This window comes from Mesocricetus auratus, unplaced genomic scaffold (assembly GCF_017639785.1).
Source record: "Mesocricetus auratus isolate SY011 unplaced genomic scaffold, BCM_Maur_2.0 Super-Scaffold_4256, whole genome shotgun sequence".
NCBI classification, from domain to species: domain Eukaryota; kingdom Metazoa; phylum Chordata; class Mammalia; order Rodentia; family Cricetidae; genus Mesocricetus; species Mesocricetus auratus.
Window position 1 is genome coordinate 17,622,152 of NW_024429182.1, and position 14,650 is coordinate 17,636,801.

The window sequence follows — 14,650 nt, forward strand, 5'->3', positions numbered from 1 at the left end:
TCTTGTACTTTGTTGGTGCGGCTTGTCTCTGTGGTTCCTGTTCATGCTCCTAAATTTTTCATGTCCAGATTTTCCTCAGTTTGGGTTTTCCTTATTGATTCTATTTCTACTTTTAGATCTTGAACTGTTTTATTTCCTTTCACTGTGTTTTCATAGCTCTCTCTCTCTCTCTCTCTCTCTCTCTCTCTCTTCTCTCTCTCTCTCTCTCCTTCCCCCTCTTTCCCCCCACCCTCTGAGACAGGGTTTCTCTGTGTAACAGCCCTGGCTATCCTGGATCTCGCTTTGTAGACCAGGCCTACCTCTGCCTCCTGAGGGCAGGGATTAAAGGCATGCACCGCCATGCCTGGTTTACCTAATTTCTTTACTGGATTTAAAGGGATTCATTTCCCCTTTAAAGACCTCTGGGGTCTTCATAAAGACTGTTTTAAGGCCTTTGTCTTGTGCGTCAGCTGTGTTGCATTTCTCAGGGTCCACTGAGGTAAGGTTGCTGGGATCTAGTGAGGATGTATGTCCGTGCTGTTACTGTGTTTTTACATTGGCATCTAGGCGTCTGGATTTGGGGTGATTGTAGTTCTAGGTGCTGACATCTGGTCATACCTTTGTTGGGTGGGCGTTGTGTTCCTCAGCTTATGCTGCCCTTTCTGGTTCTTAGGAGGCTGTGTGTTGCCTGGGAGGAAATGTTTCTGGGATCCTGCTACCTGTGGCCACTGGGGCTTCTAGGTACAATGTGTTCCTTGGTGTTGGGAGCTGATACTTAGGAGTGGGCATGGGAAGGAAAGTAGAGTGTCCACCCTGGGGAGGGGTGGGGTGAGGTGAGGAGAGGCCCCGGCAGGTGGTCTGCTACAGAATTGGGGGTGAGAACGGGGACTGGATAAGGAGGAGAAGAGAGATCTGAGGCTTGCCTGCCTCCTTCACTGGCCTCCTTGCTTCTCTGGCAGGCTTGGGGCCTGGGATAAGGTGGGAGGGGCAAAGGTAGGAGAGCTATGGAGGTGCCATTCTGAGTGTGAGACTGGTCTCAGACTCCCTGTGTCTATATATCGTAAACCTTTTTTCCTAAGTTTTATTATGTGTGTGTCTGTGTGGTGTGTGCACACAGACATCCCGGTGCCTGCAGATCCTCTGGGTTGGAGTTACAGGCAGTTGTGAGCTCCCCACAGAGGCGCTAGGAGCTGAACTCAGTCTTCTAGAAGAGCAACAAGTGCACTGAGCCGCTGAGCCACCTCTCCAGCCCTGGGCTTGAACTTTTGACTCCTCTTCCATCTCCTGAGTATGTAGATTTCAGGTGTGAGCCACCACGATCAGCCATCTTAACTTTGCAAAGCTGTCTGAACCATATGAACCCTAGGGAAACATGAGGAGCTGAGGGGCACAGGTGGCCAGGTGGGCCCAGGTCCTTGCTGTTCTCTTGGAATTCTCTTTAGAACATTGCGTGTAGGCACTGTAGGGTGTCTGCTTCATTCTCGTCATAAGTGAGTATCGTTTTCTTTCAAAGAGATCTCTTGCTTTGAAAAAAAAAGTTTGATTTAAAAGAACAAAGAGCAAGGTGAGCTTGGTGATGTTCTCCCAGCACTGAGAAGGCTGACACAGGATGTAGCTGTCTTGCAGAGAACCTGTAATGGTGGCCACACCCCTTTGGGCGTGGCTTCAGGCAGAAAGGGAAGCTTGAGGCAGGGTGGCTTTATTTAGTGCTGTCTTTCTGGTGGGTCAGCCAGTTCAGTAGGAAGGGCAGAGAAAGGCTCCCGAGGTCCTTTGTACTTTTCTGTGTAAGTGTTCCCCAATAAACACCCTTTATCATTTATCTTGGGTCTGGTGAATCTTTACACCCACGCCTGCAGCAGGGGGATTGCTGTGGGTTGGATGCCAGATGGGCTGCAGCACAAGACAGCCTCAGTTTTTCCCATAAAAAATGGCAAAGGGGATAAGGCAGGGCCTATGGGACACTAACAGCCACCTGCCTGATGGCTCTGCCTGGCTCTGGCCGGCAGTGAAGGTTAGGAGACGTTGCAAGGGACACTTCTGTCACTGAAAGGCCCTTCCCAACAACAGTTAGATGGACTGGAGAGCCGGCGGCAGCACATGCCTGGAGGCTCACTGGCTATGCAGCTCGCTGTACTCCTCACACATGACAAGTTTGTTCCTTCCTTGAGGTAAAATCTCATGTAGTCCAGGCTAGCCTCAAATTCACTGTGTAGCCAAGGATAATCATAAACTCCCGAATGCTGGGGTTGCAGATGCCCACCACCACTCCCTACGACAGTTAAGTAAGAGGAAATAAGAAAACAACCATCTTTGGCATTAGTTCCCCACTAGAGAACTGGGGAGTCTCTTCAGTTTATTCTTCTGACAACATATAGGCCTTTTTACAAAATACGTAAGGCTCCCCATACAAATATGATTTTAAGAGTAAAATACCTACAGATATTATGAGCTGTTAACGTGAGGCACAGATGGCTTTTGCTAACCTTTGAATGCCCTCATGGAGATTTTATGCACTTGGAATTTATCTGCATTAATATCAATACAGTAGGTGTTCCAAAAACTTAAAACGACAATCATTGTACTCAGTCATGATGTCTGGTCAGGGGCCTCTCCTGTGGGGTTCACTTTGTTAGCGTGTGGTAACAGAGCCAGCAAACACAACAGATCTCCCCGCTTCTCAGAGCTCACATCTCAGTGGGTGTGGACGAGGAGACATCATCAAGGCTTAGGGAGTACATCATCTTCCCGAAGATGTTTTTGTAGTGATGGGAAGATTCGGAGGAGGGGTGGAAGCCGTCAGGGGAGCCAGGGTCAGTGGGGGAAGCAGGTTGTCAAGAGGGAGGTTGAAGCAGCTGTCCTGAGGAAGGGGCAGTGTGAGCCGAGACTTGAGCAGGGAGGGAAATGCTCGTTAATCTTCCAGGAATCGTCTGGGTCTGAGTTGTTTGACTTTCGGTGAATTTAACTCTTGGGTACTTGGTTTGACAGCACATTAACTTAAAATCAGGACAATACAGAAAAGGTTACATGGCTCCTCTCCAGGGAAGAATATCTTCTTCTGGCCTCTTCAGGTGCCCATGTGTGCATACACAGTTTCTTTAATCTTTTTGTTTTCAAGGCAGGGTTTCTCTGTGTAGCCCTGTGTACCCTGGAACACTCTCTGTCGACCAGGCTGGCCTCAAATTCAGAGAAACATTTGCCTCCCAAGTCCTGGTATTAAAGCATGCCGTTACTGCCCCCGATTTTTTTTTAACTTAAAACAAACAAAAAACCCTTTCTCCTACTGGGGTATAGAAAAATGATCAAATGATAGTCACCAGTTTTTCTGTAACTACTGGGGTATAGAAAAATGATCAACTGATCGTCACCAGTTTTTCTGTAACTACAGTTCTTTTCTCTGTGCCCAGTACATCATTTATTTCAAAGTGAAAACATTGAGAGAGGAGTTTGCAGTCAGAATTGTTGCCACAAGCTGCTGCTCAGGGTGACTGTTGAAGACCAGAAGGTTGTTTGTTGTTTTCAATCGTGTCTTTCTCACGAACTCCAGGAATCTGCGTGTGTGAAAGTGGTGGCAGCCATGAGCATGTGGGACCTGTGCTTGGAGAGGGGGCACCGTGACCTGGAGCAGTTTGAGAAGGTGCACCGCTACATCAGTGATCAGCTCTTCACACACTTCGTAAGTGGTTGTCCGGCCCCCTTTCCAAGGCTTGGCTTCCTTCCCGGGCCACTCACACAAAAGTCCCTTCCAGAGACCAGAGTCACAAGTTCTAGTGTGCTGCATCCAAGTTTAAGACAGAATGTGACCAATTAGAGGGACAGTAGAACCTGTAAGTATTCTGGGCTTTTCCCATAACTTATGTTCTTAGTTCAGAGGGCAAACTGTGGAGAAAAGCTAGGAAATTTAGCCTGACATAGTCACTGAGTATTCTGACCCCAAAAAAGTTATTCCTGAATATCCCTTTTCCAGTTAAAATGTCACACAGCAATGACTTTATACAGAAAGTGCTACAGGGCAGATTGCTTAGGAACTTCCAAGGAGAAGTGGGTGTTATTCAATTGCCTGTAGATTGTGTGGGTTTGGGGTTTGTTCGAGCTCTCTGCAGCTAAAGCAGGTATGCACATTGGGAAACCAGGGGCTCCAGCAGGAAATTCTTTTAATATGCGGCCCGGGCTGGGACAGTTCAACAGCATGAGGACCTCAGCTCTTTGTTCAGTTTTTTGAGACAGGATTGCTCTGTGTAACAACCCAGGCTGTCCTAGAACTCCCTCAGTAGACTAGGCTGGCCTCAAACTCACAGACCTGCCTGCTTCTGCCTCCCAAGTGCTAGGATTAAAGTCATGTGCCACCATGCCTGGCCTGAGGACCTACATTCTATCTCCAGCAGGTGTGGCGGCACACGCTTATAATCTCAGCACTGGGGAGCAGGGAGCGGTGGCTCACTAGCCAGCCATCCAAAGTTATTTGGTGTATTTTAGGACAGCAAGAGACCCTTTCTCAAATATGAGGTAAATGGTGTCCTTTGGCGCCTGCACACGTGCAGACGATACACTATTGAGAACCTGTGTATACTTTCATGTGGTTAGCGGCACACCCGAGTAAGAGAAAAAGCCTCTGAAAAGTAGAAGTGGCCATTACCACACAGTAATGACTGGAACATTGAGAGGACACAATCCCAGGCGTAAGGACTGTCTGCAGTTAAAATCAAGCTGTGTGGACAAGGGTAGCCGCACAGACTAACCACACGTTATACCAAGTGTGCGTTAGTATCCATCAGCGAGGAAGCTGAAGAGGGGGAGCCTGCCCGGCAAAGGCCCTGTTGGGAGAATTGCCCGGTGAAGCACGGTAGGGCGTGGCTGTGTGTCTGCTCAGGGTCACATTGGGCGCTAGAGCAAAGAGAGGTATAAGAGGTGACCAAGTCAACCTTAGAGTGCTTTGGAGACAAATGAGGTACTGACCAGCGACATGCTTTTCTCGTCCCCACAGAAGGAGAGGACAGAGCGGCTCGTCATCAGTCCCTTAAGCCAGCTGTTGAGCATGTTCACGGGGCCCCACAAGCTAGTGCAGAAGCGCTTCGACAAGCTCCTGGACTTCTACAACTGCACGGAGCGAGCGGAGAAGCTCAAGGACAAGAAGACGCTGGAGGAGCTGCAGTCAGCCCGCAACAACTACGAGGCCCTGAACGCCCAGCTGCTGGACGAGCTGCCCAAGTTCCAGCAGTACGCCCAGGGCCTCTTCGCCAACTGCATCCACGGCTACGCCGAAGCCCACTGCGACTTCGTGCAGCAGGCCCTGGGGCAGCTGCAGCCCCTGCTGTCGGTGAGCCCTTCACTCTGCTAGGCCCGAGTTCTCTCAAGTGCGGCTGGTGCCATCCAGAATGCTTGGTAGAGTCATTCAGTGTAAAGGGAAGCTTTTCCTTGCTAGCCGCTTTGGTTTATCACCCGCCAGTCGCCTGGGCTCTGCCGCGTTGTAGTCCCCAAATAACACACAAGACGCTGTATTAATTATGAAGCTGTTGGCCTTGCTTGTTTCTTACTGGCTAGCTCTGACTTAAGTAATTATCCCATAATTGTTAATCTAAGTATTTCTCTTACCGGAGAATAATTCTGGGCTTCCTACCCCATGGCGTTACATCTTGACTCTCAGTGTTTCTCCTTCCCAGAGTTCTCCTGGACTCCTAGTCCCACCTATCTTGATTCCCTATTGGCCAGCAGTGCTTTATTGACAAATGCACAGGACTTCCCCCCAACAATTCAGTCCTGCCCATCCAGGACTCTCGGTCCATTCTTGGTGTCTTGAAGCGTGAGGTTGTTCAAACATCTGCTTCCGTCTTGAGCCATTTCTGGATGTGCTGGCTCTCGGGCAGTGACAGAGCCCCATGTCACTAACTGCCGCTTTGGCACCTAATTCAGCCAGCTACAGCTGACCTTAGTGTGCAGCTGTCTCTGAAGACTCTGTCAGGCCCAGGGGTGTTTCATCATGTTCTTCTCTTTCCTGTCTTGACTCCCTGTGGTCTGCAGTTACTGAGAGCCACTGACCGGGAAGGCAACTTGATCGCCATCTTCCACGAGGAGCACAGCCGGGTCCTGCAGCAGCTGCAGGTCTTCACCTTCTTCCCCGAGTCCCTCCCCACTCCCAGGAAGCCCTTCGAGAGGAGAACCACAGACCGCCAGTCATCCCGGAAGCCCCTTCTTGGCATGGTGAGGAGGCACCTAGTGTGGCCCTACAGACCAGGCATCCAAGCATGTCACTCATCAACTAACTACCAGCCCCACATAGCAGGGCTAGCGCCAGACTTAAATGAATTAATGAGTGGAGCTGCCCAGCCCATAAGTACTGTGCACGTAGTCGTTAGTAATATCGCTTAGTGGACTTTTGACTTTTCATAATAAATGGAGAATAAGAGGTTATCAGGCAGCCGGACGTTGGTGGCGCACGCCTTTAATCCCAGCACTCGGGAGGCAGAGGCAGGTGGATCTCTGTGAGTTCGAGGCCAGCCTGGTCTACAGAGCGAGTTCCAGGACAGCCTCCAAAGCCACAGAGAAACCCTGTCTCAAAAAACCAAAAAAAAAAAAAAAAAAAAAAAGAGGTTATCAGGCCTGTTCCATCACAGCTGTTTTGGGAGCATCACCGATGTGACTCTGGTACCCCCCTGGGGCCACCTGGAATCTTGATGTGAATTTCAAGCTGCCTTCTGAAGTCATTCTTGGATCTTAGTAAAGCATTAATACATGGATGGGTAATGAGTTAGAGATTCATTCAGGCCTGTTTTTGATCATGTATTAGGGAAGTTAGCACAACACCAAACTATTAGTGACTTTTTCACCTGGAGTAGCAGTGTGGGGTTTTTGTTTTTGTTTGTTTTTTGTGGTTTTCTTTGAGGGGATGGGGCTTTCAAGACACATTTTTTTCTGGGTAACACTCCTAGCTGTTCTAGAACTCGCTTTGGCCTCAAGCTCACTGAGATCACCTACCTCTGCCACCCACGTGCTGGGATCAAAGGCGTACACCACCACTGCCCAGCTTTTTTGTTTGGTTTTTATTTTCTAACACAGCTCATTAGGGGTAAGACATACCAGATCATGTGGGCTCCTAGCCAGAAGGACCAACCAACAGTCTTCCTTCCATGGACTCCCAGACTCCATAGACTCCCATGGGCAGCCAGTTGCTTTACAGGGGAGAAATGGATTTATTATTGCCTTAGGTTTTCATTTTTAAGATTTTTACTATGTCTGTAGGTGCCTGCAGGGTCCAGAAGAGGGTGTGGGACTCTAGGGGACTATAGTCACAGATGGTTGGGAGCCATCTGCCATGCAAGAGCAGTGAGCACCCTTGCCCCCATGAACCGCCTACCTTTAATTCTTATTATTTAGGTCTGTCTGGCAATGTATAAGACCCAGTGATATACTTGGTATTTGGACTTTGTTTTTACGTTTACATTTCATTTTATTTTGGTACTAGCAATTGAAAGCCTTGTGCATGCTAAGGATATGCTCTGCTACAGCCCGTCACCAGTATTAGATTGTTTAGCATTTTAATCATATTTTTGTCTTACTTTCTATTTTTGCATAAAGTAAGGGTATTAGCTTGCCTCATGGCTTCAGAGATATCAAACATTGCCTAAAGGATCACAGTTTTTACCTAACACGGCCTGACTTGGTTATGAAAGTGTCTTTTGTAGGTAGTTGGGTAGCTGAGGGTTGTGCCTCCCTCTTGAGATGGCAGGCTGAGATTAAATACGACTGCTAACGTGATGGCGGGGGTTCTTACCGGTCCTGGGCTAGGCTGATGCTGGAGTTCTCACTGGTGCTGTGCCAGGCTGACAGTGGGGTTCTTATTGGTCTTGTTTCTCAGCTGAGCTACATGCTGCAGTCAGAGGAGCTGCGGGCCTCCCTGCTGGCAAGGTACCCACCTGAAAAGCTCTTCCAGGTGGAACGGAACTTCAACGCTGCTCAGGACTTGGATGTCCCCCTTTTGGAAGGCGACCTGGTGGGTGTAATAAAAAAGAAAGACCCCATGGGCAGTCAGAATCGCTGGCTCATCGACAACGGAGGTGAGGGTTCCAGACTCTGGGTAAATGTGACTGATTGAGAAAAAGACGGGGGGGGGGCATCACAGAATTGTCCCGATTTCTAGAGTGTGTGGCACCCAGGTTGGTAGTGAAGCCACCTGCTTCAGATTCCTTTTTTTTTTTTTTTTTTTTGACAACTTTCAGGGACAATTTTGTTATGTATTTATCCTGAAACTGTTGCCATGTTTTTCTTCTAAGTTACCAAGGCAGCTGCCCTCTGAGTCTGTAAACTGTGTATGAATTAAAAGCCTGTGGTTTTGTTAGCTTTCCCTATAATAATGTTATTTCATGACTGTTTAGAGAGGGACTTGAAATCCAACACTTCACAGCTTTCTTTTTTTGGAGGAAGATTATAGACTTTAGTCTAATCCTTTTTTCCCACAATCCCTAAATCCACAGTCCCCAAGTTGAGAAAAGCAGGGCTCTTCCAGAACCCTCTTGTCAAACCTGAACGGAGAAGCAGAAAAGGATTTGTAGTCATAACTTACCTTTCCCAGCAGGAATTGTCTATTTTGCTTGCTGTGGAGGGCTGTGAAATAGATAAATATTTGACATTCCTTAAACCAAAAAATTATGAGTTCCAACGCCTCTGGCCTTAAGTGTTCTAGATAGAGTTAGGGGTTTGGGCTGGCTTTAGTATTTTTGGGGGGGTTTCTTTAAAAGCATCTTGTGGGCTGGGGAGGCTGGAGTGCTCTACAGGACTGGGGTTTAGAGCGCAGATACCTAATCCAGGTAAAAAGCCAGATGACATGCCTCACACAGTGTCCAAAGACAGCCTGCCGTGTGGGGCCCAGGATCGCCCCTCAGCCCTAGGAAGCTGGAATTCCTTCATGAGCAGAGCTCTGGGACAGAAACAAAGAACAAAATGGGATAAGATTAAAATGCCAGCACTTAATTAAAAGGAAACCAAGCTCCTCGGGCATTGAGTTGCCTGCCCAGGGTCTGTGCTCCTCAGATTTCTCTCTCTTACGACAACATTTTTGTTTGAAACGAGCGACTGAGAGCCCTCTGTCTTCATCATAGGTGATTTGTTGAAGTGCACATGCTCGACACGGGTGTGTGCTTGACCCGAGTCAGTGTCCTGCTGTAGAGTACTCACAGTAGTCCGCAGCGCTCCGTGACCCTAAGATGGTTCTGGTACATGGAGAGTTGGGGGCAGATGGCCTTTCTGAGAGCTCAGCACAAGGACAGCCTTGAAAAATCTGCCTTTGACCTATTGTATTTGAACTTCAGCTCACCCAAGTCTTCTCTTGTGTGGTCTGGGCATCCTGTCACATTGTCCTCAGTGCCCATCCCAACCCTGATCATTTTCTTTCTTTCTTTTTTTTTTTTTTTTTTTTTTTTTGGTCCTGTTATTTTGATACGGGTCTCACTTTGGCAAGGCAGGTCTTGAACTTGCAGTAATCCTGTTATTTTGGTACGGGTCTCGCTTTGGCAAGGCAGGTCTTGAACTTGCAGTAACCCTTCTACTTCAGTCTCCTGAATGCTGAGGTCACAAGTATGGCCCACTAAATTTTGGTTTATGTTTAAACAAATGAGATTTGCTTTTTCACTGTTCTGTCAATTGCCCACAGACATCCTTGTCATTTTAGTGTGCAGATATAAGAGTAACCTGGAAGGTAGCCATTGGGGTGGGGCACTGTGGGGGGTTGGTTGCTGCAGGCATCACTAAGCATTTGGTTTTTGTCTTCCTTGATCTAGCTTTTCTTTTTTAAAAAAATCTATTTATTGTGAGTATGGTATTTTGGCTGCATGTGCCTGGTGCCTGTGGAAGCCAGAAGGTAGTATTGGACCTCCTGGAACTGGAGTTATGGATGGCTGCCACTGCCGTGTGGGTGCTGGGCATCGAACCCAGGTCCCCGGGAGGAGCAGCCAGTGCTCTTAACTGCCCAGCCATCACTCCAGCCCCATTGACTTAGCTTTTAAACTGTACTCTGTAAATTCCTTGTACCACCCCCACCTGTGTACACACACACCTATGCACACACACACCTATGCACACACACACACACACACACACCTATGCACACACGCTCCAGCTCAAGCTCTTGTCTTTTGCTCTGCAGTCACCAAGGGTTTCGTGTACAGCTCCTTCCTGAAGCCCTACAATCCTCGTCGCAGCCACTCGGACGCCTCGGTGGGCAGCCACTCTTCCACGGAGTCAGAACACAGCAGCTCCTCCCCCAGGGTCCAGCGGCAGAACAGCAACAGTGCCTTGACCTTCAACTCCAACAACATGACTGTGTCCTTCACCTCAGGGCTTTCCCCGAAGCAGCCCCAAGACACGTCTCCACTGAAGGAATGTGACCAGGGAACTCTCAGTATGTCCTTGAACACGGCGAGTCCAGAAACTGGACCTTCCAGGTGCTTTCCAGACCCAGACTCTCCCTCCCAGCTTAGGCCAGGGGACTCTGCAGATGGCGCCACAGACATAAGCCAACCTGCTTCAGCCCCGAGGGCATGCCAGAGAAGCTGCAGGCATCCAGAGGCGGCCGGTTACTCTGTACCAGGGCGAAATGGACAAGGCAATGGCTCCGTAAGAGGAAGTGCAAGAGCCTATCAGACTCTGGAAGACAGAAACAGAGAGACAGAAGGCAACCAGGTAAGCACACCCTGCCTGTGTGGCTCCTCCGTGTGGGCAGATGTGGGGTATGGAGAGGACCCAGCATGGGCTGGTACCCTGGCCTGTCCTCCCTGCCCCAGAACCCCGCTGTCCTAGGGAGCAGCCCCCCTCTCCTGCCTCCACAGACACTTCCAGGCCGTCCCCAGGACCTTCTGCCTTCTGCTTTGTCACTGGATGTTAAAAAGATGCCAAGGTCAAACCTGTTTTTACTCTTCAACCTATAAATCCTTTCAGTGATTGGGGGCTGCTTAACCCACCCACTCAGGCTTTTGTCCCCAGCTGTACTTTTATTCCTAGAATTTAGAAGTGAAAGCGTGTGCTCTTTCAGCCTTTCCTGTTTCTGTATGGCCTGCTCCTGCCTTGTGCGTCAGCTCTGTGTCACAGATTCTGGTCTCCACACTGATCCGAGGCTGCACCTCTGTTGCTAGACCACACAGAAGTGCGTTTTCTCGACAGTCTTGTGTGGTCTGCGCTGTGTTGCTGAGTCTGGATTTGGATTCCAAAAGCCAGCTGTGTCTCACAGTTCTGCTTGTGTGTCAGCTGAGTGGCACCTGCTGGCTTCCGCCTGGGGGCGGGGCGATTCTTTGTACTGACAGCCTAGGGCAAGTATCCCGTTCTGAACCCGAGTGGAGAGCATCTCCTGACTTACAGGGAACTCAGGTCTAGCTTCGTCAACTCCTAAGCCTGGTCTGTCCTGAAACGATGGTCCTTGGTGTGTATGTGTCCCTGGGCCTCATGGCTTCCCCTACGCTGAGCACCCTCCACCCGTACCCTGGGCCCCCTACCCTGCCCTCTTTACCCCACCTACAGACTGACCGTTCTTGCTGTGGAATTAATCATGTATTGTGACTTTGGTTTGCGGTTTTGTTTTTCTTTCTTGTTCTGAGAATGGAGGCCCGGAGCCCAGGGTTTGGAGCAGGCGAAGCCTGTGCACTGAGCTGTCCTAATTGAGAAGTTCTAGGTGGAATATAGGATTGGGGCAGAGGCAGGTTCCCTCACAGCTCCAAGGCTCCTGCTCTTCTGAAACAGTGGGAACTGTGCAGTTTTTGAGAGGTTATTGTTTTTAAGACAGGGTCTCACCATGTGTCCTTGCCTGCCTCTGTCCTGTTCGTTAAGGACTACCCCAATCATATGCATATTTACACCCTAAATCTGATTAGAAAATCAGCTTTCAGCCCGGCTGTGGTAGTGCTTGAGAAGCAGAGGCAGGCGGATTTCTGAGTTCAAAGCCAGCCTGCCCTATAGGGGTCGTTCCAGGACAGCTAGGGCTACATAGAGAAACCCTGTCTTGAGAAAAAATAAATCCCTTTCAGGCCCACGGATGCTTGGTAACATGGGGCAGATGGCTGCCCTCACAGCATTGCTGCAAGCAGGTTCCTAACCCTCTCTCTCCTTCACCTAGGTCTATTTTGCCGTCTACACCTTCAAGGCACGAAACCCAAATGAACTGAGTGTGTCAGCCAATCAGAGACTCAGGATCCTTGACTTTAAAGACATCACAGGCAATACAGAGTGGTGGCTGGCCGAAGTTAACGGGAAGCAGGGCTATGTCCCTTCCAGTTACATCCGGAAGACTGAGTACACCTGAGCCAGGTGCCCCGCCCTCCCTCGCGTCTCTGTCTGCTGAAGGGCTCTGCCGGGCTGCAGGCGCCGGCTGCTGAGCGCAGGCCCCACAATGCTGATCATAGCGTGGAGTGCAAGATAAGCTTTACTCTCAGTTGAGTTTACACTGTGATGCTCGTTAGAATTTGAAGTGGACCCCAAGGCTTGCCGACCATTCACTGACTACAAGGAGCTGACCAGGTGCCGCCATCAGCTGTGGGAAACGAGACATTTCCAATCAGAGAAGCAGTATTGTACGCAGGAAGCTTGTGCGCTGGCTGTTGCAGCCTCCGTGGATGACTGAGCAGTCAGCGGAGAGGAGCAGGCTCGGAGAGCTCCTCCGTCATGCCCTCAGTCAGCGGAGAGGAGCAGGCTCGGAGAGCTCCTCCGTCATGCCCTTCCCACAGGCCAGGTCACACTAAACCTGGCGCACCAAAACTTCAGACACCCCCAGTGCCCAGCACCCGCCATCTCTGACATGCTCCTGATTTGTAGTTCATAAAATGCTAACCTTATTTTCTCCACTGCTTTCCTGTTAGGTGTTTGCAGTCTTCCTTTCCTTTTGACCTTGTGTCTAGAAGGTTCTCTTACCCTATCAGACATGGTCATCTGCCTCTTCCTGATACTCATCAACCTTATATGGTCTTTGTGTGATGTCTCCTAACCTTTCTCACTGAATGTAATAACTGACAGACTTCTCTAGACTACCCGGGCCAGCACTCCAGCTGGCTGCTTCAAGTATTAATTCTGCTGTGGTCTCCAACCAGCCGAGCCTGGAGGAAGCCTGGATGCCTTTCTCTGCCACCCGGGCACTCTGCTGCCACCTTGTGGCATCCACTTGTGCTCACAACAGCAGCCCTGGCTTATTGGAAGTAGGTAGGATCACTGGCCACAGAAGCAGCTTATCTCAGACTTGGAAATGGAATTTTTTTCTTTCTCACCACCAACTGCCATACTTCAGACAATATTCAAAGCCAAACAGGTGCTAAAAGTGCCTAATGAGACCTCACACTTAAGGCTGGAAGGTGCTCACTAACTCTCATGTGAAGAGATGGCGCCCCAGGCTTGCCTCAGCGGGGCCCTCAGACTCCAGGTGAGCCCACCATGGACCCGCCTTCCAGCCGCTGCTCCTCCAGTTGCACAGGCGGCCTTAAAACCCTGGTGGATCAGGACGAGCCAGTGGACACCCCAGGCGTCTTCTGCTCCACTGGGCGAGGCCTCTCATGAAGTGTTTATATTTAGAGATGTTTATATTTAAGTAGCTATTTTATAAATAAAAGTGTTTCTATTGGCCATAAGTGTTTCCTTCATCTTGAGTCTGAACTTTTTCATCCTTGCCCAGCTGAGTGGCAAGGGACCGTGTTTTCTTTGAGTACTTCTACAGCAGTGTTTCTCAACTCATGGGTCCTGACCCCTTTGAGATCAGATATCCTGTATTTCAGGTATTCACAATACGATTCATAACAGTAGCACATTACAGTTATGAAGTAGCAATGAGATAGTTTTATAGTCGGGGGTCAGCACAACATGAAAGGGTCGCAGCATTAGGAAGGTTACGGACCCCTGCTCTACAGTTTCTGGTCACAGATTTAAGTCTTTACTCCACTTTGAGGTGCTTTTCTGTCCCTTTTGGGGGTACAATGGGATGATCTTGTTATGTAGCCCAGGCAGGTCTCCAGTGAGCTCCTTTTGCTTCGTCTGGGTGTTGGGGTTCCAAGTTTGCCCTGACAGCCAGCTTTGAGTTTGTTTGGTTTTTTTTTAACTATAGTACCAGATGTCTGGCGTGTGATGCACACCTCTAATCCCAGCACTTGAGAGGCAGAGGCAGGAGGTTCTCATCACTTTCCATTGAGTTTTTAAGTGATTCCAGTTTTTTATTTCTAGGATTTCTGTTTTCGCTGAATTTCTGTGCCTTTGCTGAATTATTGAATTTCTCATCCTGGGGCTTTGATCCCTTGTTCAGGTTCTGAATTTGTTCTTCCCTTCCTTTGCTCTTGAGTGCTTCAAGTGTTCTCTCCATAAAAATGATGTTCACGGCTGGTAAGACTGTTCCCCAGAAGCCTGCACAGCACCTTCCAGTACTATAAAAAGAGCCAGAAATCTGGCTGTGAAGCCATAGTTGGGGAGCTCACGGGCCCCATGGATGAACCTACTGTTATTTTGCTAAATGCACATAGTATCAAGCTGCCCTCTAAATTTCTATCTCTCCCCGTAGATGAGTGCAGCCCTCGGTCCTCACCAGACAAGTTTGTTGGTGCAGTGGACGATGGTTACCACAGAAACAACTGGTCAAAACGCAGAGAATGTATACAGTGGGGTGCTCAGTCACACATGGGGCACCTGTAACATCACATCTCCTTCCCAAAGGTCCAGGCCATCG

The 14,650-nt window shown here is 49.2% G+C and overlaps 1 protein-coding gene across 3 annotated transcripts in view; it reads left to right on the plus strand.

Moving 5' to 3' along the window:
• LOC101838167 (dynamin binding protein) overlaps positions 1–13,563 on the plus strand; it is a 96,528-nt gene extending 82,965 nt beyond the window's left edge. For all 3 annotated transcript variants that reach the window (XM_005063559.4, XM_013115958.3, XM_021234960.2), the window contains 6 exons: positions 3,524–3,652; positions 4,961–5,293; positions 5,995–6,174; positions 7,829–8,027; positions 10,112–10,647; positions 12,071–13,563. In XM_005063559.4, coding sequence (XP_005063616.2) covers positions 3,524–3,652; positions 4,961–5,293; positions 5,995–6,174; positions 7,829–8,027; positions 10,112–10,647; positions 12,071–12,256 — 1,563 coding nt within the window. In that variant the 3' untranslated portion in view covers positions 12,257–13,563. The remainder of the gene's footprint in view (positions 1–3,523; positions 3,653–4,960; positions 5,294–5,994; positions 6,175–7,828; positions 8,028–10,111; positions 10,648–12,070) is intronic.
• The last annotated feature ends 1,087 nt before the right edge of the window (positions 13,564–14,650 follow it).